Source organism: Parus major, chromosome 4, assembly GCF_001522545.3.
Source record: "Parus major isolate Abel chromosome 4, Parus_major1.1, whole genome shotgun sequence".
Taxonomy (NCBI): domain Eukaryota; kingdom Metazoa; phylum Chordata; class Aves; order Passeriformes; family Paridae; genus Parus; species Parus major.
In genome coordinates, this window is record NC_031771.1 from 18262882 (window position 1) to 18288926 (window position 26045).

General features: G+C 39.4%; 1 protein-coding gene across 6 annotated transcripts in view; it reads left to right on the forward strand.

The window, feature by feature from the left end:
* PDLIM5 (PDZ and LIM domain 5) overlaps window positions 1–26045 on the forward strand; it is a 131338-nt gene that overhangs the window by 76048 nt on the left and 29245 nt on the right. For 4 of the 6 annotated variants that reach the window (XM_033513380.1, XM_019006393.2, XM_019006395.2 and 1 more), the window contains exons 5-15: window positions 419–813; window positions 5342–5359; window positions 5658–5830; window positions 7183–7219; window positions 9457–9486; window positions 11191–11325; window positions 12103–12219; window positions 15533–15721; window positions 16542–16628; window positions 17400–17555; window positions 18377–18508. In XM_033513380.1, coding sequence (XP_033369271.1) covers window positions 419–813; window positions 5342–5359; window positions 5658–5830; window positions 7183–7219; window positions 9457–9486; window positions 11191–11325; window positions 12103–12219; window positions 15533–15721; window positions 16542–16628; window positions 17400–17555; window positions 18377–18508 — 1469 coding nt within the window. The remainder of the gene's footprint in view (window positions 1–418; window positions 814–5341; window positions 5360–5657; window positions 5831–7182; window positions 7220–9456; window positions 9487–11190; window positions 11326–12102; window positions 12220–15532; window positions 15722–16541; window positions 16629–17399; window positions 17556–18376; window positions 18509–26045) is intronic. The other 2 variants (XM_019006399.2, XM_019006396.2) reach the window with 2 other exon arrangements.

The following is a 26045-nucleotide window of genomic DNA, read 5'->3' on the forward strand; positions in this document are numbered from 1 at the left end:
ACGCATTTGCGTGTGGGGAACGTGCATATCTCAAATTGGGTTTGAGACACGGAATGTGGATTTTTCTAAAAAGCTCTCGTTTTTTCCACATGAGTTACCCGGTGGGTTTTGCAAAAGAGAGGTTTTCCAGTTTCTTGCGAGTTTGATTTGTGGAGTGTCTGTTTTGGATATGCTGAGAGGAGCTAACATTGTGGAATTTTCATATTGATTGTGCATGTTGGGATCGTTCCCTCTCCTGAAACGCACGGCTCGAGTTGTTTCCCCCTACATTTCATGGCTGTGGTCTTGGTAAAGCTTGCTTCTGTGCTTCACGCTAGGTGGGTCATCTGCCTCGAGAACAGCTGAAATCCCTGCTGAGGAATGTGCATGCGTTTGGCGTGGTTTTGTGTGTTTCTGTTTTGTTTTTCATCCCACATAGGCAGAACCTGCCGAAGTAGTTAAGCCTGTGCCCATTGCCTCTGCTGTTGCACCCAAAGTCACTGCCACAACGAGCGTGGCTTTCAATAAGACACCGAGGCCGTTTGGAGCTGTAACCTCCTCCAAGGTCACCTCCATCCCATCACCGTCCTCCGCCTTCACGCCGGCGCAGGCGTCGGCCGCATCCCCGTGTGCCGTGCCCGGAGCGCATGCTAACGCCAAGCCTAACGCTGAGCCGTGGCCGCCTGTGCCGGGCGCTCCTAAACCTGCAGTTCCTGTCCCACGGCAGCACGGTGCCGCCCCGAGCGCCTCGGCCGCCGACGGCGCCCAGGACGCAGCCGAGGGGCCGCGACGAGGAGGCAGAGAGAACCAGGGGGAGAGTAAACAGCAAAATGGGTAGGTGGGATTTTTTTTTTGCTGTGAGGGGTCTTTCCTCACAGGAAAAAAGCCGGGCTTGTTTGAGGGCTAAGGAAAACACGGCTTGGAGGAGTTGTTTACTCCTCAGAAGTCGATCTCTCAGAAATTATTTTGAAAGTGATGCTTCAAAGGGCTCAGCTAGACTTTTGGTGATGGTTTTTCTCACGAGTGACACATCAGTTTATAGAGTGTTACGGCTAAATTGAACAAGGACCACGGAATGCTTTACGTGATGTGTTCTATCACCACGTGTCCTGGACCTTACAACAAGCCTGGTATTAATTTCAATGTCCAATCTCACTGTGTATTTTGATACCCAATACAGTGACTGAAAGCAGCAGGCACTCAAAAATGCAGAGCAGTCTGTCAAGAAGGGTCAGTGGGTGCTGTGATGGCTGGGAATGAGATGCTCTGGAAGACCAACCGTGACCCTGGCAGAACCAGTGGGAAAAGGTCCCAGAAGGGAGGCAAAGGGACACATCTCATTAATTCTCTGCACAACACAGGAAAAACTTTTAAGATGTTTTCTAAGAATCTGATGGGGTTAAGCAGATTTTTTGCAGTGCTATAATATAAATGCCTCAACTTTAATTTTTACCTTCAGCCTAAGCAATGCAGATTTAAAATGTGAATAATTTCCTTATTCAAATAATTGTTTATGTTGAAGTGGGTATCAGAGACTGGACATTTAAGGGACTGTAAGGAGACATAAAAGGCTTTATCTGGTGTAGCATCTAGACGAGTAAGCAATAGATTAGTAAACTAAATTGAGCCTAGAGGCAGTTCTGGGAGCTCAGACCTGCAGTAAGCTTTTGGCTAGGCATGCCTTGGGCTCTCCCAGAAATTCCTGGGCAGAGTTTGGGAGCTGTAGCCCCTCAGGGACCAGTTTCCAGCACCTCCTGTGCTGGGGGAGAGGAGGAGGCTGGGCCTGATCAGTCCCATGCCAGTTGGCCTCAGTGACAATTGAATTAAGTAATAAGAAGGGCTGGAGGGGAACTGTACCTTTCTATTCAGGCTTAAAACCTAAAAGCTGTGGTTTCTATTTCCCATCCCACAAATGAAAGGGACAGGAAGAATGGGCCTTGTCCCTCTCTTCTCTGATACTCAGTATAGAAACCGTATGAAGAACTCTACAGAAAGGTAAACAGCCATGCCAACTAAAATACTGAGTAAATTGCAGTTTCAGTTGAGTTTCTTATGGAATCAAAAAAAATACTTCTTTAGGTACTTATTCCCTTTATGTTTTAGTACAAATATTTTCCATGTGTGGACTCATAATGCAGCCCATATGCATTTTATATTGCACTGTAGCCATGGTAACTTCCAGCCCTTTCTTAAACAGATGATGGCAGGAATCTGCTCTGTAGAAAGTGGGTTGAAATTGAGAGATCCCAAGGACTTGCTCACTGCTGGTGCAGTTGTTGAATACATGTTAGCAAACCCGCTCTTATCTTTCCAGGAATACCATTTTACCATATAACTGTGTAAGGAGTATTCAAAAGCAGCAATTAGTACTGAAAAAGGGGAACAATAGTAACAAAATTAAGGCTTCTGGAAGGAAGTCCTGCAGGCAGAGTAAGCACTCTACAATCAAGATAGGATGACTGGGGGAGCACTGCAATGTGCCCTACCTTACTTAGAGGATGAATAATACCATCAAAGAGGATGAATAATCACAGCTGAGAGGTGAAGAAATCCCTGTCTCACTCTCAGTCTTGCAGATCTAGTTTGGAAAAGTTGGAAAACATTTCAGAGTTGTAAAAACCTACTTTATTTTGCAGTCTTTCTTACTGTGTTTGGGCTGGCAAGTGTCCTGCATCCCCAGAGCACAAAACAAAAACAAGCAGACAAAATCCACTAAGGTGGTTATACTGGTCTGCTGCTACACCAATTAATTTTACTTAGAAAAGTTACGATTCTACAATGATATTTAAGTATCTCCCCATTTAAAATGGTATCAGTGACATCTATAAAATATCACAAACACTGGAGTTTGGAATAATTGATCAGTCTGAAATAAATTCCATTTTGCATCTGTGGCCTGTATGATTCATTTTCTCAAAACATGCAAAAAACCAACTTGTACCTTGTTCATAGATGGCACTGCTTAGCAAATGCAGTTCTTTAGACATGCACCTTGTTACACTCACAATTTCCTCCCTTCCTCTTGGCTTCCCTCAACAAACATTCAGGATATAAACTATTTGACTTCAGGATGGGAAAGGAAGTTTAATTTCCCTTGTTTAGTTCTGCCTTAGAAAGCAAGCAATTTGCCTTCACTAGCCTGTGTGCAGTTGCACTTGTTATCAAGACCTTTTTGCCAGCTCTTGCATGATGATGTGCCTGCTGCTTAAAACAGGTAAGATGTCCACAGACTTCACTCAGTTTAAGTTCAGCTGGGGTAAAATTTTCTCTTGTAGGTTCTCTTGATGTTTATAAGTTTGACTTACGTGATAAATGGCTTTTACCAGAGCTTGGATTTGGAAACTCCTGTACTCTTTTAAGAGGCAAAGAATTAATTAACACATCAAATACTTTTTTTTTTCCTTGCAGATAGCAGCACCGACAAAGTTAGTATCGACAAGCACTGGCCTTGAATTATGGTTATTTTTCCTATTGGAATAACCAGCATGTATTCTGGTTTTGCAAAATTACAGCTCTTACAGAGTTATATATTTAAATTTTGCAAAACAGCTTCAGCTTTTCTTAGTGTAATACATTATTTTATCTGCATTGGACATGATGTGACTTTGCTTTACACTGTGCTACATTTTTCAGCTCATTTTTATTCTACAAAACTTTGGTGTGGTGTTTGTGTGTACTGATAAATTCTTGATGTGACTGTGGTTCATTGGTGTTGGTAATACAACTAGTAAATGGTGAAATACAGTATGAAAATAAAATTGCTTGGAGAACTGTGGGATGAAGGGCTGGATTCTGAATTCATACCGGAAAAGAAAAATAATGTCCTTATACTCTGTTTTGTGCAAATTAGGTTGATAAGTGGTTGAGGTTTTATTGGCTTCTCTCTTCTCCCCTTGCCTCAAGGCTGAGTTGAGAGAGCTTGTCTTTTTCCTTTGTCTCTGGCACCACCTTGTTGCCACAGTGAGTAATTACTAGTAGACTCAAGTCTTAAAAAGGAGAGCAGTAGGACAAGAGAAGTCAGTGGGATTTTCTTTACACCACTTTCAACAAATGTAAAAGACTGATTATTTCACTGGGGTAGTTGCTAGAATGCAGTAAACTACAACTAAATAAGTTCTCAGGTATTTCCACACCTTTAATTACTGCTTTAACTTTCATATTTCATTTTTGCTATTAACTGTTTACGGTACTTTAATCCATTTTTCTCTGTACTCCATCTTGGAATTGCCACTGCCTTTGTTTCTATACCTCTTTTTCTTTTATTAACTTTAATATGTGATACATGCTCTCCACTAATACTGTGCATCAATAAATTAATTCTTCTGATATAATTTTGTACCGTACCTTTCACATTCTTTCAAGTATTAAGTATTTTTTAACCTTAAGTTTTTACTAATGCATTCCATTTAATGGCCCTAATTCTTACTTGTTAATAGTAAACAACATTCCTCACTCATTTTCCACCTTTCTTCCCCAGAAATACTTTGAGCCATAAAAGTACAGAGAAGAGGTAGTATAAAAAATAAAAGTGACTTTTAAAGTTGTGTTGCGTTTTGATTTTCAATACTTACTAAAGTTGTATGTCTTAGTAGCTAGTTTTTCACAGTTTTCCTCCTATGTAAAAATAAATGCACACTTAGAGGGTGTTACAGATTAATGCTTTGGAATAACAAATGTAGAATTAGGAGTAATTTATGTAGTTTGAATCTTTTGTTCCCTTTTCCCATATTTCCCAAATTGACACATTCTTTACATCACTTACTGGAATCAAAGCTTTTAGATCCTGTACTCCTGAAAGTCTTGCTAGTGCAAGGATTGATAAGAGCCTGTAAGGTACTGCAGGGAAAGTTTCCAGATGGAACAATCACCCCACTGTTTTTCTTTCAAAGAGAGTACTTCCTCATTATGTCTCAGAATGTGGCCATCTACGTTTTCAGGGGGCCTGGTTCTGATCTAGGCTTTGCCAAGTGCAAAAGACTTGGTGTGTACTGGGTGGTCCTTGCACACACATCTGTGCTGTGCCCCTTGGGAACTAAAGGGAGAATTTGTCAAGGGGCACCTGATTTGAGCTAGGTAGACTGCCCTGCTTTACCAATACAAATTCCCCTCTCATCCCTGCAGGGAAGCCATCATGAGTTTAATTAAAGTACACGAGTTCTGGGCAGTGATTTTAGTGGTAAAATGAGAATATGGCTATTAATTGGATTTTAGTGCCCTTTCTCTTGAAACTAATTCAGTAGAATAATTAGCTACATTTCTGTTTCATTTCAGCTTTCTGACTTTATTTCTTCTTTTCTTTTTCTCCTTTTCCTGTTTGTGCTGGGAAAACTTTCTCTTGCTGTCTTATTCTGTCGCCTCCAAGGAAAAACCCACCCAAACGGTAAAAGTTTAAACATGTAGATATCTTGATAATACTATCTTTTACTGTCTCAAGTGTTCCATCAGTGAAACGAGGAGAAATATTTCAGTGGGGTTAGAGTAATTATAAAAGGTGTGCTTGGTTCAGAAAACTTAGTCTGTGTTTAGCTGGGCCTCAACTGCTGCCTTTCTGCGTCCCAGCGCAGAAGCTGCCTTTAAATGCTGTGAAAAGTCACGGTTGCACCCGTGCCTGTGTAGCTGGCCAGGGTGAGGTGTTGTGTGCAGCCTTGCGCTCACTGCCCTGTCTGTCCCTGGCGCAGCCCCCCGCGGAAGCACATCGTGGACACCTACACGGAGTTCTACCACACGCCCACCCACAGCGACGCCAGCAAGAAGCGGCTGATTGAAGACACCGAGGACTGGCACCCCCGCACAGGCACCACCCAGTCCCGCTCCTTCCGCATCCTCGCCCAGATCACTGGCACTGATCATAGTGAGTACCTCGGTGCAAGTGGAATAATGGCCGCTGCCCCTGCACAGACTGGTTTAAAGCTGGGCTTCAGGGGAGGTAGAGGAGATATTACTGTAAAACCCTGCCATTACTAAGTAGTTCAGGATATATACATTGCTGGACAGCGTTCCTGATTGAGCTGTATTAAAACATTCTAGATAAATCTTAAAATTTCTATTGCTGCTCTCAAAGATATTGAAAGATACATATTTGTTTCTTTCTTCTCTCACCAAAATGGAGACATTCCTGATCAAATTCAGTGGTTCAGAAAAATTAGGTGTTTTCTGGCATGTAGAAGGTCTTTGTCGTACTTAAGTATGTGATCTGCAATGATGTAACCAATAAGAAACATAAATCTGTAGTTCCTCAGTTTATTCCCAGGTTATGCTTCCACCCTCTGCTTATGCTATGGTGTGATTACATATATTGGTGGAGTGGAACAGGTGATGTTGTGAAAGTCATTCCCAGTCATGCAATTTTATCCTGAAACTTCAATTTCATTTTACACTGTCAGCCATAAATTTCTGGCTGAGATTTTTGATTTTGTGTGAAAGGCACCAGAAGTGCTCTCAGGGGCTCTGAGCTCTCATTCTTCAGCTTTTCTCAGTTAGACCTGCAATAAAGAAGGCATTGACAAGATTGGACCTCCTCTCCAGGAGATTTTATTAGATCAGCTATTTCTAGAAGCCAGTGTTAAGATCTCCGAAAATAAGGGTTATTGTCCATGTGTGACAGATATTCTGACTTTGGACCTGATTGGTCCTGTGTTAGATTCCCTTCATCTGTCCTTGTAAGGGAAGAGTATGGGACCTGAACATCAAATAGTGTTATCCTGTAAAGATGAATTTATCATGCTGACAAATGCTGTAAGAAAATTACTGCACGATTTGCCAGCCTTAAAATCAGGACTGGGAATTTACATTATCTCTTGTGCAGACCTCTAGAACCTTGGTGGGAAACAGCCTGGCTGCAAACAGGTGCTTGGATTATCACCTGATATAAACCCACTGGCTGTTCATCCAAAAGAAATACCTCTTAACTTCATTCATCTTCACCTTCTCAAATCACCTGTCCCAATGCCAGCATGGAGAGTGGGCCAAGGGGAAGGGCAGAGACCAGCAGAGCCACTTTTCAGCAGTCCTACTGGCAACGAGGCTCTTGAAGTTCATAGATATAACTCATGTCCATTGGGGCGTATTTAGAATCAAAGAATCCTAATGAGCCTTGTTGCAGTTTCCTACTGTAGTGAATACATTGGCACAGCAGAGAATCTCAGTGTTGTGGTACAGTGTCTTTAGTGCCCTAGAAAATAAAAATTTTCTGTTTTCTTTCAGTGAAAGAACCAGAAAATGACGCTGGGAAGAAGACTAAGTGAGTTGATGTTTTACATTTTTATTACTTTGCATGTTTTAATTCTTAACTTTTAGTGTTTGGTGCACTTGTGTGACATCTGGGTATTCTTAAAATGTTCCTTCCGTTTTTGCTTTTTGCTTCAGCATGTAAAAATCAAGATCTTTTCCTCCATAGACAAACCTTTTAAAAAGCTGTTGGTACAGTCCAGTAGTAATGTTTGTGCAGGAGCTTGTGTAGAGGTTTTCTGTAAACTTGGACCAATTTGGTTGCCTATAGGAGGTCAGCTTGTGTTTTTCTTTCCCAAGTCTAATCAGGCATTTTTGATTTGTGAGTGTGAATCTGATTGCAAGATGTAAGTGGGAAGTATTGTTGTTCTGGCCGCAAGCGAGGGTCAGATGTCTCCTTGCTTTGGGATAATCATTGTTCAAAAGGAGCACCAACCAGTGGCTAAACCTAATGGTTCTTCAAGTCAATGAGACTTTCTCTACTGACTTTGACTAACACTGGATCCAGCTTTTTGATAGAGGAAGACAGTGCAATAGGAATAGTGCATGGAGTTTGCATGCTCTATTGTGAAACTGCTTAAGACAAACTTTCTTTCTTTCTTATTTTTCTTCTATCACTTCTTTCCACAGGGAAAAGGTTCCCATCCACGTCCTTAGCCCCAAATATACAAAATTACGTGACTGGCACCATGAAGTCTCAGCACGTGTTCTTAATGTCCAGTGATTTTACCCAAGTTGCAAAAGCAAAATGCAAACACTTCCTTTCTTCTTTTCCTTCTGCTTTGCAAAAAAAAAGAAAAAAAAATTAAAAAAGGAAACGTATTTCAATAGCCTTTCTGCAAGAGAAATTCTAGCCTTTTCTATACTTTTCTAACACTTTCCTACTGATGTGTAAAAAATGGGATGAAAATGTTTTTGTGCTAATCATTAGTTGACAAAAATATATATTTAAAACATAACTTCAGTGGCTGAATCTCCCAATGTGGAGAGGAGATGGCTGTTTCAGTTCTTTTTTCTGCCTGAAAGAAGTCATTTGCATTGCTAAGTTTGAGTAACTGTAGACTGTTAGAAATCAGAAAATTTTGAACAAATGGATAAGAAATTATGTTACCTTGATTCTGGGGCTGGGGGAAGAAGATGAAGAGGGGATTGTATGCACTTATTTCAGATTATCATACCTACCAGGAAAATTATGTTGGACTTCACTAGATTTTCAGCAGGTCAATTTTAGAGTGGTTGTAAATGTTTTACCAAGTACAGCAAGAAGACAGACTGCTTTTAAGCCAAGAAAAGAAAATTAAAAAAATTATATTCCAGTGTTTTGAATTGACGTGAAAGCTCAATATAAAGATTTTGCTGCTTAGACTAGTAACATGTTCATGTTTTGGAAAACTTAAAGAATAATGGAGCAGAATGTTGCTGTGTAAGAGCTTCGACACATCTTTTAGCAGGGACAAGATTAGACAGTAGTATTTATTTATTACAGAGTGAAGCTTATGCTTTCTTGTGTTCATGAAAGCTTCACAAGCCCTATGGTTCTCCTGTAAAATAATGTATTATAGTAGCTACACATCCATTAATTTATGCATTTTGAAGCTTGAAGAGTATTTTAATAAAAGTTGCTTTTATCTTAGCTCTGTCTGTTTTTCTTTTGAGTCTCTTGGACTCCTTGAATAGTCTACTCGTGCATGGGGCTGACATTTCATCGCACCTTCACAGCCTGTAGGAAGAGAAACAATTAAATCACACATGAATTGTAGAAACAATCTGAATTGTTTAAAACCATCCCAGTATTTTAGTTCCTGATCATCTTAAAAATGGGGTACGTGTTTGTGTTACTGAAATGGACGTGAGATTTGCAGGAATCAATAAAATGATTGACCCTTACAGGAGTAAGAATTATATGAAGTAGAGCTCGATTTTGGCTTTTGCAGCGCTTGTTGAAACAGATATTGAGACCTCAAACAAAGCTGTTTGTGGAGTACGTATGAAAGCCCAGTTTCTCACATCTGCTTAATGAAAACCATTGCAATTGGTCTGGGTTTATGCAGCTGACCTACACACTCCTCTGATGGAATTAGTCCTCTGAACAGATGCCCCTGCAGAAGATTTGGAGTTGTTTTTTTGTTTACCTTGCATAATGTCAGAACTTGAGAGGACCTTTGCAACCATTTTGAGTTTCCTTTTCAGTTGGTTTATGCTGTTGTACAGTACAGCAGTAGCTTATGATATTTGTGATTTTATCTTTAGGAAAAGGCAAACAGAAAATGGAGACTTCAGGTAATAGATAAGTTACCTAACACTAACAGTCACCAATGTGGATGCCTAACACTGCACAGATTTGCCCTGGTAATGATGGCCCAAGGGATATCACATCTTGCACACTTTTTGGGTTAACTCCTTAGGGGACAGTAGGGGAAAACATTCACTTCAATAATTTCACTGGAGAGTGCTTTGATGAGAAGTGCCAATCAATTTAATTTCCATGCCCTCCCCCCACGTAACTTGGCAGTGAGTACTGTGTTACTAAACCCAAGTGTGTTACTGAGTGCACATACACCACAATGTAATAATTTGATTGAGTTGATAGAGTACTGCATATTAAAATGGGAATGTAAAGTAGTGTATTTAAACTGCTTCTGGGTTTATATAATTTCTTTATGAACAGAACAAAGTGTGGTCATTTCAGAGACCATCAATGCAATGAAAACTGTGAAAGGTTAGAAGGGTTATCGCTTAGATTCTCTGTAAAGGTTTCTTTTTAAGGGCAAAATGGTTTGACCTTCAGGTATTTTTATGTTCTGGAGATGTCCCTAGGTAATGAGAATATTTTCCTGTTGTTGTTAAACTTACCATTATGTTTATCTATCTTACTAGCTCTTAACCTTTTGAAGGGTGAATTGCTGTAGTGAGAAATAGAAGACTAAACCCTCACTAAACAATCAAAAGAATGGAAGCCTCTGTTTTGAATAAAATTAAACACAGGCATAGACTCTGTCTTTTAAGGATATGAGAGCAGTTTGAGAGAGACTGAGAAATTATTAGTTTTCTATAAATTCAGTGCAAAAACACCACTAGTTCTAAATATGTTTTATGAATGTGTGAAATTAATTTCATTTACTGCTTGAAAGGTGTCATCTCTTCCCCATTGCACAGAACCCATTGCACCCAATATCCCCATTGCACAGAACTTACTGGCATTAAATTTTGGACTTTTTCTTACTGTTCCCAAAAATGGACCACTTTTTCATTTGCATCTGACAAACATGCCCTATCTCATGTTTGTTTCCTAGCATACATCTGATCTTTGAAAACATATTATGAGTGGTTTTTTATATAAACTAATAAGCTTAAATTTTAGAGCTCTCAAATCAATATCAATTAAAATATCAATATGGCAATGAAGTAGAAAATTCTCTTTCATCATCATTTTACTTCAGTAAAATATCCCAATTTCATAACACTCAGCTTTTCAGGCAGGCATTGTCCAAAACAGATGTTCTGTGGGATTTCTATTATTGTTTATTTCTAAACTGTAACCCACTAGGGATTTTTGTTTGGATAAAATAGATTTTTCTCTTCAGCAGCTGGAAAGACAGGAAATAGAAGTAGAAACCTCTCACTGAAATGTGTAGATTGGAGCTTATAAGCCAGTTACTTAAGACTTAGGCAATGTCTAGCCTTTGTATAAAGTTTGTGTTTCAGATTATTTCTATTTCTGCAGCACCCTATTTCCAAGGTTTTATTTTTGTTTTTAATGTTCACTTTTAACCCTCTCCTTTTGAGCAGCCAGGTCTGGATTTGATTTTGGCCTTAAATTGTAGAGTCCATTTGTTGTCCTGAGTGAGGATTTTCCAGATTTGTAGTTTAGTTAATCCACAGCAACTGGAAGATATCTGTCCTACTCTTGGTCAGTCTTCAAAAAATCTGTCATAAAATCACATATGTATTTTTCTTTCCCACATGTCATAAATATTTGTAAAGCATACCTGCAGACCTACCTGATGGAATAGAAACCCAGGATGCCTGTGTTAATTTAAATAAAAACTCCATAGCTACCCTGACTTTGGAGATGCCACCTGCACCAGAATTTCCATCCACACCTGTACCACCTTTGAGGTCTGCTCCCTGGTCATTCTTAAATCTGTTTAATAATCTTCAGCACTTAAGGCTCCCTGCTTTAATAAGATACTTAATTCTGCACACTAACATAAGAAAAAAAAAAAAAAGGCAGAAATGCCTGCCCCTGCTAATTTAGTCTGCTCAAGACTTACTTTTGGGGTTGCTCTCTACCTTGTAGTTTACTTTTTTTTGGTGTATTGCAGTGATATATCTAGCAGGTGCTTTCCTTCAAGTAGAGCATTTTAAGATGACATTTTCTAGATTATATTTTTTCCTACAACAACTAAATCACAGAAAGGATATGAAAAATATTGAGAAATATAAAGTGTAATGTTCACAAAACTAACACAACCAAAAAGTTGTATTAAAAAGCATATAAAGCTTTGGGGTGAGTCCCACTAGCACTTTTGTCACTTTCAGTATTTTCTAAAGTTGTTTTCCATCACATAATGTAATCCCAAATATATGTGTTCCTTCTTTGTAAATGTTCAGTATTACTTGGCTTTCTGAATTTTAAAGCATCAGGATGCTCTCAGCCTTCACTGAAAGTGTGATACTACTTAAGTGTGTTTTGTGTCATTTTATCCTCTTAATTGTATTTTACTGTAAATTCCATGGTCTTTTTGGAGATTTTTTAGGGTTTGGTTTGGTTTTTTTTTCTCAGTTTACTAGCACTTTTATGCACAATGTTTCCTGTTCTGCATACTATTTTAATGTAGATTAAAAATCTCTTTCTCTGTGTGTCGTCACTTGGTTTTATTACTGTGAATGGAGTGGAAACAATGCTAGTCCAGAACCTGCTGCTGCCCTTTTGCCAATAACAGATTCCCACCCTGGCGGTGTCCCCTCTCCCAAACTTTCTGAACATATTGCTGCACCAGTTCCTGCAAGGTAAATCATTCACAAGGGTTTTGATTCAGTTAACAGTCTATCCTGTTCTAGCCTGGATTTGTCTGTCTTGGAGGAGAGAGGGTTGTTTGTCATTCACTTAAAATAAACTTCATTAAACTGCTGTGACTAGGGATTTTCCTGGAAATGGTAGGACAGAGAAGGAGAAAAATTAGATAAAAATGAGGAAATTAATGAAGATGTAGATACTAGCTAAAATAAGATACAATATTTAGTGTGTGTATGCTGTCAGTGGGTCTCCACCCTATCACTTGGATTAGCTTTTCAGTGGTCTCAACAAATCAAAAGTGAATATGGATTTAGAAATATGAAAGTAATATTAAAAAATGTGAGTTATTTAATTTGTAACACAGTGCTGTGATACAGTCACAGAAAACCAGGGGATTATCTGGCAAATTTCCTGTCACTGGCCCTGGATAGTTTTACTGGCACTTACCTTGGCAAATTGCTGGTGCTTTGGAGGTTGTCTCTGAGTACTAGACAGCAATAATTTTAGGCAGAAGGCAGTGACAGTAGTTTGGAGGGTGATTGATTGTTACTGTTGGTCAATAACATTTTCTAATGGTTTACGTTACATTGTGCAGGAGTTTTTCAATTCCAGGTAGCATGCACAAGCACAAAGTCATAACGTGAAATAAAGCTGTTCCTGTAAAAATGAGAATTAAATGAACAGTGCCTGGTCCTGCCAAGCCCTAGACAGACATGTATGCTTGAATTAAAGCATACAAGAATATATTGTTGCCTACACCTGTGTGGGCTTTCTGCAGTTGGAATACTAATACTAAGATTTGGCATTTACCAGTTTTAAATGTTTAAAGCAGTAATCTCAACTAGCTGAGAGACAAGGAGAAATTTGACAAAAAAAGAAAAGTCCATTTTGGTGTCTTTTGAGGGTTGTCTGGGAGAAGCAGGTATGAACATGAGCTTAGGCAGGAAGTGATGGAGGCTGATGGGCACCTTCATGGTGACATTTGGTTTAAGCCAGTACAGTAAAGAAGATTTGGTTGTGATGTTTTCAGCCGCAAATTCTCTTAAATCAACAAAGATGAAAAATATACACAGTAGATGTATGATAGACATGTATGATAGTCCTGGTGATTGTTTTTTTTTTAAGCAGAAAACCTGGGATGAAAAAGGCAGTGCAAAAAGTACTGCTTCAGTAATTGATTTTCATGTCTACCAGTGAAACTCCAGTATGATTACACCTACTTGCCCCATCCATGGGTGTGTTCAAGGCCAGGTTGGATGGAGCTCTGAGCAAAGTCTAGTCAAAGTTGTCCCTGTTCACAGCAGGAGGACTGGACGTAGATGACCCTTAAGGTCCCTTCCAATCCAGACTATTTTATGATTCTACTGAGCTGTAGATACCATGCAGGTACCACTACAGCTACTGTTTTCTGAGTACCAAATTCCTAACTCCTATCTGAGTCCAGGCAAAGGTAATTTAAATCTAATCTCACTCAAGACCTATGGCTCTAAATTTTATTTGGCAAAATTAACCTAGCAAGAGAGCAGCTTTAAAATGTTTTCACATTAGATTTCTGAAAAGCAACTGTGTTCTTGGTGGCTCAGGATGAGAACCAAAGTATCTTTACAAATAAAAAAGTAGATGGTAAGAATTTTCTTCTCAAGAAGGGCAGAAATTAGAGCAGCTTCTGCAGCACTGTAGAGGGAAGGTATAGCATTAGGTGTGGGAAGAACAAATTATTTGATACAGCCGTCTAGTCTGGAGTCTCCTCTGAACTGAGAGGTCATCAGTGTAGCAACTATAGTTAATGTTTTTATTTTGTTACCGAGCAGATGTTGCTGCTTTTATAATGCTCTTTTGTGTGGGAAATAACAGCAAATCTGATCTTCAAACTCCCTTTTTAATTAAATGGCACCTATTGGAAATCTGCATGGAGCAATTTATGAGTGCCATGTCAAGCTTTTAGTAAAGCTAAATTGGGCCATCCAAGGGTAAGTAGACTTGCTTTTGCTACTGAAGCCTTGAATTTGTTGTCAAGGACTGGCAAAGGTCCTTATTTTCTGAATGGGCTCCATCTTTTCTTGGCTGAAGCTCCATAAATTGTACCACCCACCTCTTAACCACCAAGAAGGAGAAAAATTGCTGTGAAAGGTATGGAGGATCTGGATTTGATTTCTAGATTGAAGTTAAGTGAGCTGCTTATAAGATAGACTTCATAATGCTTTTTTATTGTAGTTTTAGTTCTTTATTGAAAGCCTTAATTAGTTGTATGTCTATATAACCAAGTACTGTAAATTATAGTGTATTATTACATTATTTCACATATATGTGATGTTCTCCTGTAAGTTTAGCAGTAAAATATTTAAGAGTGCTTACAGCCTTTCCAGAAAGTTGCAAAAAGTCATCTTAAAAATTGACCCTGGCAGCGTTAGACCATATAAACCACAGAATCTGGTGCTTCCAGAGAAAGTGTATAACTAATATAAAACAGATGTGATGCCAGCAGGTCTTTAGATTGCATTTCATATACAGCTTTTTGCAATCATGCAGACCTACTTTTGTATTTTCTTTTAATGGAATTATTCCTGATATAAATACAAAGGCTTAGTAATAAGTAATAATGGCTATTAGTCCTGATTTTTGTTGTGTACTCTCTGATAAGTGGACAGCCAGGAACATTCTCTGCAGATATTGTAGCCTAGGGGAAGAGGAGGTCTCAGGCTGACCATATGAAAACTGTCAGAGTTTTTATGGTTGTTTCAGTGTGATGACAAGGAAGAGGAATAAAATGTGGGAGAGAAATATTCCTCTCTTGTGGTGAATGCTACTTATCCTTCTGCTTTCTTTTATTATACAGAACTTCTGTTTGTGAACCTTTAGGAAGTCTTAGGCAAGTGTACACCTCATCTTCCCTTCAGTCGTTCAGGTTTAAAATGTCAGCAGCCAACTAGCCTCAGTGTCTGAAGTGTCATCTCCTGACACTAGGTAGTTTCTTGTATATTGATTGTGCTCTTGTTCAAGTTTGTTATCTTTTAAGTAACTGCCCAAATAGTTTGGTTTTGTGGTTAAACAAACACTTGAGCTTTAGCTGTAAAAATGCCTCAAAAAATTGTTTTCAGCATCGTCTAATTCCCAGGGCATGAATGTTTGGTTCCTATAGAAGGAGGTAAAAAAGCCCTTATCTGCTACTCACTTATTCTTCTTACAAAAGATGCAGGAATGCCAGCTAGAAAGAATTGTCCATTGCTCTTTTGTATTTTTAATCAAATGAGAAATTTCTTCTCTGTATATTGTCTCATAATTACTCATGAAATTAACATCAACTAGGAAGATAACGGTGCCTGCTCCAGATGCAGCGAGCTCTTTTCCGGCAGATGAAGCACCTCCTGTCCCCAAGACGTGTGCTGTGGCCACACAGACCATCGAGTTCCCTCTGCCTGCTGACCCAGCTGGGGGGCTGCCTCCTCCAGCCCTGCATGTGGGAACAGCCCTCGGGCTCCCTCCTGCCCTTGCCAGGTACATCTGAGTCAGCTGTGTTAGAAAGGTGCAGTCAGAAACTCCGAGGATCGTTTAGTTCAAATGCTCCTGCCATAGGCAGCGACACCTCCCACTAGACCAGATTGCTCAGGACCCCATCCAGCCTGGTGGTGAACATTTCTGGGGTTGGGACATCCACAACTTCTTTGGGCAATGTTTTCTAGTGCTCCACCATCCCCATAGTAAAGATTTCCTTCCTAATACCTGGTCTAAATCTCTTCTCTCTTAGTTTAAAGCCATACAGTTTCACCTGAAACCTTGATGATGATGCTGTCAAGATGGAGCAGCTTCAAGGTTTCCTGACCCTCATAGTGCTCTGGCAATTTATATAGTAATTATAAATTCAAGTAGCTTTTAGGCAAAAGTTCTAAAAATAGTTTAAAAATTACAGCAGCCTTTTGATGGAGGAGGAAAAGCCACAGAGTCATGGGCAGGAGATTCAGTTGGGTTTTGTTGGCTGAAGTTGGTGACATGAGGAGAATATAGTCACCCTTGCTCCAAAATGTGTGTTTTTAAATTGTCCAGTAACCCAAAGTTTTTAGAGGAGAATGCAAGCTTTAACTTGTGTAGTGATGGGACAACCAGAATATAGATCTTTATCAACAGAGAGATAAAGTGCTTCCCTCAGTAATTAACACTACAGGATACCTGCAAAAAACATACCTGTTTTGTTTACCTTATGGGTAAGGATGGCTTATAGAAAAAAAGTTTAAATGAACTCCAGAGCTTTAGTTAGTATTGCCAGAGGTGAAATAAGTGTTTGATTAATGATTTCTCTTCTCTTGCTGCTTTTGGGCAGGCATGAAGCATCTCTGCTTACTTGTGAAACAAATTCTTTCAATAAAATCTCAAGCTTTCAGTCTAAATCATCTGTAAGTCATACAAGGTAAATATTTTAAGGTACATCTACAGCAGATTTCTAGGTGTAAGCAAGGTATTCAGGCAGTGCTTTTGCATTTAAATTTGGGAAGTGGTGTATAGTTGTGGGGGTATTTGGAGTGTTTTGTCCATCTTGGTAGTAATTTAAAAACATACACAGGAATTCTGTGGATAATGTTGAAATTTTAAAGTAAGAACACAAGTTAGAAATTGTAGGAGTTATTTTGGAGGCAGTCTGGGCTTTTAATTTTTTTTTCTTTTTTGTCTGTTCAAGTTAATTTCTACCTGTAAAATAAGGAGAGAAAATGAAAAGGGGTTTACATGCTGAGTTTGTCAAGGTTGCTAAAAGTGGACCTGAAGAAGTTACATCACCAAATATTCTGTTTTTCTATGTTTACTATTTATTATCAAAAAGAAGACAAAGGTAAATGGTCTTCAGGGGTAATTCTATCTACTCCATGGAGACTTAAATAGGTCCATGTGGAGAGTTCTGGTCCCTGGTTCAGTGCAAATGACCCAGGTGTGTGAGGCAGAGTCTGTGATGAGGAATTTGAAGGCTGACAGATGCTAAATGCTCACTTGATGAGAGCAAAGTTTTATTTGTGGGTGAAATCAAAATTGCCGTTTCCTATATTAGTATTCAAGTCACTTACACATTGCCTGATGTCTCTGTGAGATGGAAACTTCCATAACTTTCCAGTGGTTAATGTGGGTTGGTGTTGTACTGTATCTCTGCCAATCTTTCCTACTTTGTGTTTTCTCCTGCCTTGGCTCAAAGCATCTGTGCTGCAAAAGTAATGCTGGAAGATCCTTCGGGAAATCTGCCGATCCTTGGACCCTCTCCTCCTCCAGTTCTTTCTCCTTTTGAGCAGAGATCAAAAATTAAGAGCATGGCTGCTGCTGCAGTGTCTGCTGCTCTTGCTGTCCGGGCCAGGTAGATATCAGCTTCAAAAGGAATGTTTTATAGGTTGGTTTAAGGAGGTTCCAGTTCACACAAGAATAATTGGTCCCTGTCAGGGTTGTGAAATCAATTGGCTCTTTCCCAATAGTGGCCAAGTCATTAGAATATGTCCAAAGCTCCCATGCCCTATTTATAGCTTAGCTGTTCTGAACCTTGGTGAGTAATTCTACCATTCTGTTCCTCATGATACCTGTTTTACAGTTCAGTTAGTAAATTAACTGTAAATAGCATTTGTGTTATGTGAGTGACAAAGAGTAATCTGTAACTTTGAGGAACTTTTGAAAGCAAGTTTGAAAACAATAGCTTGCCAAGTTCCATCTAAATCTTTACTGTATTGCTTTTTACAAAGGCTTGTTTAGAGCAAACATTTTGACAAGTTTTTCAATCATTCATTCATATCAGTAAAATATTTTTAATGGGCAATAATAACCATATTTTTGTAATTCTAAATTGCATATATGTCCTAAATTATCTTCATTAGAAAGCATACACAAAATCAGAAAACTAAAACAGATGAAAAAATTTTCTCATTACTTTTTATTTTACTTTATTCAAAAATATATGAAAAGCATGCTTCTCACACCTTAATGGGTTGTCTTGTGCCTCCCCTGAATTGTGCAGCCTCTACTTTGCAGGTTACCTGTTTAGACATAATTCCTGCATCAGTTGTCCTGGGTTTAGTTTCTCCAAAAAGACTTTTCATAAGGGATTTTTGGGTTGTCAGTGGTCCCAGCCATCCTGAAGTTCGTGTGGTCACCTTGTTTGTTTATGGGGTCTTTTTACACACTTGCTAGACTCCATGAGCCTAGTGCCTGCCGCTCGCTGCTGGACGCCCTGCTCATCACGCCTGTCACTAAGGCTCCTCTGCAGGCCACCGCACCCTCCAGGAAGTCCACAAGCGCTCTGGAGTTGCCAAAGAGCCAGAGGTATTGTCCAGGTGTGGTGTGTGGTTGGCACTTAGGACTCGCAGGGAACTGGCTGCTCCTTCAAAGCACATTTCTGTTGTCTGCATGCTTGTGCCTGTCCTGGTTTTTGACATGAGGTCACCAGCTCCCAAACCCTGCTGGTTTCATGTTTTTACACAGCTAATGTGCACCCTGGGCCTGCTGATGGTGTTTGTGTGAGTCCACCATACTAAAGCAGAGGTTTCCTTTCCTCACTGGCTTCAATATGCCCTCTAATATGCATGGTGGTGCTTGTGCTGTGAGCCTCTGAGGGGAGGCAGTGTCACTCTACAGAGGTATCTGGAGAAGAAACAAGAGATTCTGGCTTGAAACTTGTGTGTGGGTGAATTATTTGCCATAGTTCCTTGAGCAACTAAGCGTCACGTTAGCCTATTTTTTTAAAGCTCACTTTGAATGTATAAAATCAAATAACTGGCATGCAGGCCAGAAAATGACTGTTTTAAAAATTATTTGCTGTCTAGGCCCTTTGTTCCAGCGCTGATTCTGTTCAGTGCACAGGACTGTTTGTTCTCCTTTCCTGACCGCAGCGATGTTAACGCTTGCTTCAGCGGAAAGTTGCTTTTATGACTTCAGCTGCACAGGCAGGAGTCTGCTTGGTTATTTTACAGGGCAGTGTGTAGTAAATTGTGCTAAGGAAGAAATAATCTGTGGGTTTTCTTGTACCCGTTTCTTTATATTCTTTATATTTCTTGTACAATTCTTTACATTTTCACAAGTGTTAGGCCCTTCTAGGCATAAGGCCCCATTTTAAGTAGAGCTGAGATCCACTTGATGTAGAAACTTGTGTTGAGTAACAAGTATTAGTTCTTTTTCTTCTGTTTTGTGGCTTCCCAGGTGACCTCAATCTCTAGAGAAGGCTAAAGAAGTCTTAACCTCAGGGAGGGGAAATAGTGGTTTATAAGACAACAAACCACCTTTACTTGTATGAAAATTTCGAACTTGTAGCCTATCCACTTTAAAAAGATAAAAAATGAACATTAACAGAATTGAGGTGATATAATACAACTTAAAATACCAATTTTATATTTGCCACTGAATGATCTTACTAGAAAACTTTTATGTACACATTGAAAGAGAAAATCTCTTGAGGAGTTCTGATACCTGTCTGTGCACTACAGGTGAAGCCCAGGCCATGCCATCACCAAGACTATTCTTTAGCTGTGGTGTTTGTTTGGTGATACTTCAGTAGAGTGAAAATAAATTCTCTGACTTCCCTTTTCTATTTTTCCTTCACTCACTAACATGTATTGTTTATGGCAAATGAAGGTAGATTATTGGATTATTTCATTAATGCAAACCTTCTTCTTCCTGAATCTGTAACTGGCTTTCCGTTTGTCCATTGTTTGCTCACTCTGAGTGGAAACTCTCCTGGTGTTGAAGATTTATTTTTGGAGATGCTGTCAGTGTTGGGATTCCCAAAGTGTCTCTATTCAGTTGCTGTCCCTTACAAGTACATGGGGCTGTGTGTTGGAAAAGGCAGGAAACAATGGAGAACTGGTTTCATTCTTCCACAGCTGAAGTCCAGTTTTGGAGGGGCTTCATCTGTTTTTCTCTTCCAACTGATACAGCTGGAAAGAGATGTGCCAGGGAGCCAGAAGTACACTGGGAGTACAGAAAGCATATAAGCCTGCCCAAAAGATCACATCAGTGTGGATATATCAAGATTCAGGCTGAATAGCTTGAAATAAATATCCATGGATTTTTAGGGGGTTTTAAAGGTAACCTTTAAACTTGTGAAAAATGAATTTTCTCTTAAGCCATTGCAATAGCCAGGTTATCCTGGTTATTCAGGTTACTGCTACAAGGCTGTCGTATAAGGTGGTAAAGGAAGCATATGATTTTCAGGCTGTTAGGGACATCCCAAAAAGGATACGACCTAAAATTTGGGACATGTGATGTAGCAGTACAGTTAGTCTGAGAACTCTCTGCATAAAACTGCATTTTAAAAAGCATTTTTCCAGGAATACCCAGTGTTGCCCTGAAGATAGCATACAACAAATGAGGGTAATGATTTCTGGTTTCCATATTATCATCCTTAGTCCTGAGGAAGGAGAGGTTACCAGTAGATGGAGCTGAAGAAATTAAGCTGTGTGATGTCTCGTCCTGTTAAATAAAGGTTATATGCTTTATTATTTGCTTATATGGCTCGAGGAAAAGGAGATATAAGAAGATAAATGTAATGTCAGTAACTACATATTATTATTGAATTTCAACAATATGTCAGAATAATGTCAGAAAAAAAAATTGACAGAAATGTATTCATTGACTGTGAAACTAGGTAGTAAAATGTCTTTGCATTACAATCCATCTAGTGACATACTATGATATGTAAACAAATGTAATGCTGAAAAGTTGTTTTAAATGTCAACTCACTTCATCCCACAACAAAATAGTTGATAAGACAGGAGAGCTGAAATCTTATGTCCCATAACTAAAGAGACAAGTGTACAACAGAATGCAGTACCAAGGTAGCTTAGGCTTCTTTACATTGTCTCTGGGGACAAACTCAGGAAGGTTGTAGCTATAATAAAAGCAGGGTGTTGATTCTGTTCTGCAGTAAGGTTCCTCCAGAAATATTTCCCTTTTATCCCTCTCACTTCACTGTCTCTGCTCCAAAAAGCTGGCTGTGTTAAACTGCTCTGTACTGGGTAGCTGCCAGAATACTTGACCTTTTTCTGACTTAGTAACTGGCCTGAAGTTGTGATGAACATCTACATGTTTTCTTCCCCACCAGACTCCTCTGTAATGGGTTTTTTTAGGGGTGTATAACAGCAATGCAATCTCCTACTAAGCTAAGTGTTTCATCCTAATGGCAGCAGGGATAGCCTTGAGTTTATGGGGCTTGTGTGTTTTTTAACAAACTACACATATGCAGCACAGGAAATGATGTATTTAATATCTTGCATGACCAAGAATTGGAGCTCTGCCTTAAAATTAAATCTCAAGGTAGAAACACTGTGAAATTTTGGGAAACACTTGCAAGAATGGGTGTTGACAGCCCTTTTGTTTTTGGCATGGCTTTTGGTTTATCTTCCTGATACTATACTACATTCAGTTCCTTTAAAGAAATAATAGTCTTGCCTTTTGAGGTGGACACTGGTGTTACCTCTGGGAGAATACTTAACTGAAAGGTGCTTTATTTCTGTGTATAGAGCACTGCTTACAGAGGGGTTACATACTCCCTCCCTGTAATTTGATACAGAAATATCTCCACCCAGATGACTTTCTCTGCTCTTTCTTTCTATTACTTTGGTTTGCTTTTCTTCTCTCTCACAAGATACTGAAGCACTGTTAGGTTAAGACGAACTGTAAACACTGACTGACAGCGTGGGGTTGTAGTAGGGGTGGGAACAAGGTCAGCACTCAGTACTTCTTGTCTTCTGTTTCTCTATTGTTACACCAGAAAACCCTTGCAAAAAGCCATCTGTATTTCCCTTGTTCATAGAGTTCTGTCATCATTGTCATACCTACTTTTTTCTGGTTTCCTACATATATATTTTTAGCTATTGTGTACTTTGATACTGGACAAAATATAGCACATGATTTGTATGGCAAACAATTGAGACCTGAGATCCAAGTCACAGAACTCTTGGCTATCTGGAGAAAGCATTTCCAAACTGTCCCTTAGCTACTATGTGACCTGTCCTGTCAGCAGATTTCCTCACACTGCAGTGGAATTTGTTCCAACAACTTCCACAGTTGTTCTGGACAACAGAACAAGTTAGTTTAACAAGCTACTTAAACTATCACTTATAGCTATTAGTAAAATACTGGTGTACCAGACTGAGCTTAGGGCTCAACTGATAATTTTTACAGATGGATAGCCAGCATCTTGGGCTTGCATGAGGAGAAAGTCCAGCCATATCCCTTGAACCTGCTCAGGAAAATCCAATTGACGTGGCCCTTGTTGCCACTTTAGTGCTCTGAGAAGTTACATGGCAGCAAGCTCAATTCCTTTTAAGTTCTTTAGTAGGTTCCCCTTTGGCTGATAACAACATTTCCATTATTAGCTTCCCTAAAGTTTGTGTGAAGAAATTCAGCAGGACAGCATTGTGTAGGAGTTGCCATGGAAGGATGAAGGGACATTTAGGCATCTATGTGTTTTTCTTCTCTGGTTGGTTTGGTTGGTTGTTTTCTTGGGGGTTGGTTGGTTGTTTTTTTTTGTTTGTTTGTTTGTGTGTGAGTCAGTTTGTTTTTTGTTCTGGTGAGGGTTCTTTTTGTTTGTTTTTTTGGGGGGGTTTTGTTTTGTTTTTGTGGGTTTGGGGTTTTTGAGGGAGGGAGAAGCATCAAAACCTCTAAATACATTCAGAACATTTTCCCAGTGCAAATTTCTTAAAACGCCTCTGAAATGTGTTCAGCCTGGTCTCTGAAAAACAGATGCTTATATCATGTGTGACTTGGACCCACTTCTTCCCTCAGAGGAGGAGGAATTACTACTTGCTTTTTCTAGGGATTTTTCCCCAGTTTCCAGTTTCCAACAGTGCTTTTGTTGACCAGGAGACAGGGTAAGGTCTGAGGAGCCTTTTGTGGGCTCTGAATAAAGTTTGCATTGGGACTGGAGCCCTGTGTGTCCCCCCAAGCCTCTCAACTGGTTCCCTAGAAATTTGTTTGTTTTCCATACACACACTTTGGTAAAATAAGGCTGCACTGTGTAGTAGGAGCTGTTCTCCATGGAATTTCAGGCATGTCTGTTAAGTATAATCTAGCATATGTAAAAAATAGAGAGGTGTCTTTGGCTTGCTTCTTTGCCAGACATTTTTCTTGGGCTGTTTTTGCAATCTGTTTCCCTTGCAACACACTTCCAGAATTATTTTGATTAATATTCCCATAGCTTATTAATCAAACTTCTCATGGGTTTTCAGGGCACAAGACTGAATCTGACAGACTCATGTTTCACCGTTCCTTCATTCTTGCAGTGTTAAAATCCCTTGCCCAAAGGTTGACAGCAGAGCATTCACAGCTTGCAGGAAATGTTGGCTTGCAGGGATGAGCCTCTTGGTTGCATTTGTTTTCATCATGGAAAAATTTAGTATTTGCTTTAAGTATTCATCAGGTGGAGAAGGAGTAGTTTAGAAGTTATGGAGCAGAGTTAAAATGTTAGTGCTAGAGGCAGAAGGTAGGTGTGTCATTAGTAATAGTACAAGTGTTCTGAGATTAAAATGTTCTTGACCTGAAGCTGACCTATGAGTGTCAGCTGGGAAGTCTGAGAAATACTCACACAGGACTTGGTAAATACATAAAGTTTATCATTCCTCCCTCAGCTTCCCAGTGATGACACTGAAAAGCAGGTGGGAGCTCTCTTCCATAATATATTTTCTTAAATTTCAGTATATTTTTTTGTCTCTTCAAATCATGTATTTTCTAGATGGTGAAACTTGGGTCATCATTGTACAATACCCTAGTGAGTCGCAAAATACTAGTGAGGATAATTGTGACCATTGTACAGCCATTTGTAGAAGATAACTGCGTTTCTGGAAAGATCCATCATTATATTTGTAAAGCTGGCTAACAATAACTAGTTTGAGTGTTTCTCAGTAGAAAAACATGAAGTAAAGTGTTGAGGAACTAACTTTGCAGTAGGAATATGAAGTTCGGCATTTAAAAGGTTGAACTTCTTATGAGGAAGACACTGCTGGGGGTGCAGTGCATCTTTGAAAGTGAGACAAAGATGGATCAGTCTTTCTGCAGACAACACTGCATGTGCACTCACAGCCAGCTGATTGGAGGCTGTAATTCCAGAAAAATGCTGCATTATTTCATGCAGCCTGCCATAGCTGGGCAATATCACACAGTAGAGACTTGCCCAGCTGCAGTAGCAGCCTGCCTGTTAAATTAACAGGCTGTGCTTGTGGCTTGAGTTGATTCAATTTTTGCTTTAAAGAATCAGACATGCAATACAAAGGGTGTCCCAAGTTCTATCAGAAATTTTTCCCTGAGACCAGCAACATCCTCTTGCTCAGAGTGTTGGCTTCAGGATTTTCCCTTGGGAAGCTTCTTGCTTGAGTCTCCTGGCACATAAACTTCCAGAGATGATGCAAAAAAATCAGAGGTAGCTTATACCTGGGTTTATAATTGTTTTTTTAGTTTTTTTAGGATTTCACCTGATTTCTAAATGAAAGCCTGAGTGTCTCCAACATTCTGTTGCTTCAGGAACTGGCATGCCATGTCATTTACAAGCCTCAAAATTCCACCACAAAAATGGCAGTGGTAGTTTCTAGTCAGCATTGCAATGAGCCTTGTGGGCATCCATCAGAGTCTGCTTCCTTGCCATCTTCTCCCTGGAGGACACCTTTTCTGCTTGTCTGGAATCCATTTTTGCTTGTCAAGTACTCTCTGCTGTAAAAGACAGCTGCTGAGTCAGCAGGATTTTCTGACTGATGATTTGTATTATTTATGACTTATTTGTTCCAGACAAAGGCAGTAAAAAGGTGCTAGACTTGAAAAATTATTTGACCAGCAGTAATGAGGCTCTTGGATGGAGAAGGAGGAAACTTTCTTTTTTTAGCACCAACAGTGTTAACAAGAAAGTCTTAAACTTACAGTGGGCCTCTGGCCTGGAGTGGTTTTGATGGGCTACATGTCAAATATATTCAACAGTAACAGAAGGATGTTTCTGTAACAATGAAGTTGCAGACATGCACTTTTTTCATTGTGGAAGCCAATCCTAAACTACTTTGTCATTTTCAACCACTCCTGCTACTTCACATCAGAGGGTACTTACCTATCCTTTTTCTTTCAGTCTGCATTAGCACTTTTATGCCCTGTATCTCCCCTGCCTCAAAATCTGCCTGTAATAAAGACTCGGAACATGAGTCTCAAGGGAATCTGACGTGTACTCCATTTGAGCTATACAAATGTCTTTAATATCTTTTCAACATTTGAAGATAGTGGAATGCAAGGTCTCACTTTGTGCTTCACTGGGCTTGTGCCCACGGCAAATCCACCAGTGCCAGTTCAGCACAGATACTGCTGTTACCAAAAGCCTGCAATTGCCATAGCTGTTACTCATTAAACTGGGCATTCAGATTTATTCTCCGAACTGTGAATAACTTTTTTATCCCTTACTCAGAAGAAGATTGTAAATGCATGAATTTTTTACCCTGTAAATCTAGAGACAACAAAAAATTTAAAAAATTAAGGTTATGAACAGTGTTTTGGTCTCATGGTGTGTTCAAGTGGTTGCATGTCATATGGGCAAGGCAGTACTGTGCATGTGCAACACTTGTAAAGTAAAAATAGCTCATGATTTTTTACTTTACAAACTTGGCACAACCTGTAATTCTGGCAATGACCCTGGTGAAAATACGCATGGTGCACATGTGCTGTAAATTTGTTTTTCTTCAATAGAGGAAAGAATACAAGGCTTCTAGTGCTGTATATTCTTTTTAGGGGCTTAACCATTTCTTATCAATGTGTTTCCAAATTGTGCAAAATATGTTTTTGGAATGATATTTCATGTATGTATTTGGCTGTGTTTCACAATGTTCTTTTCCTGGTT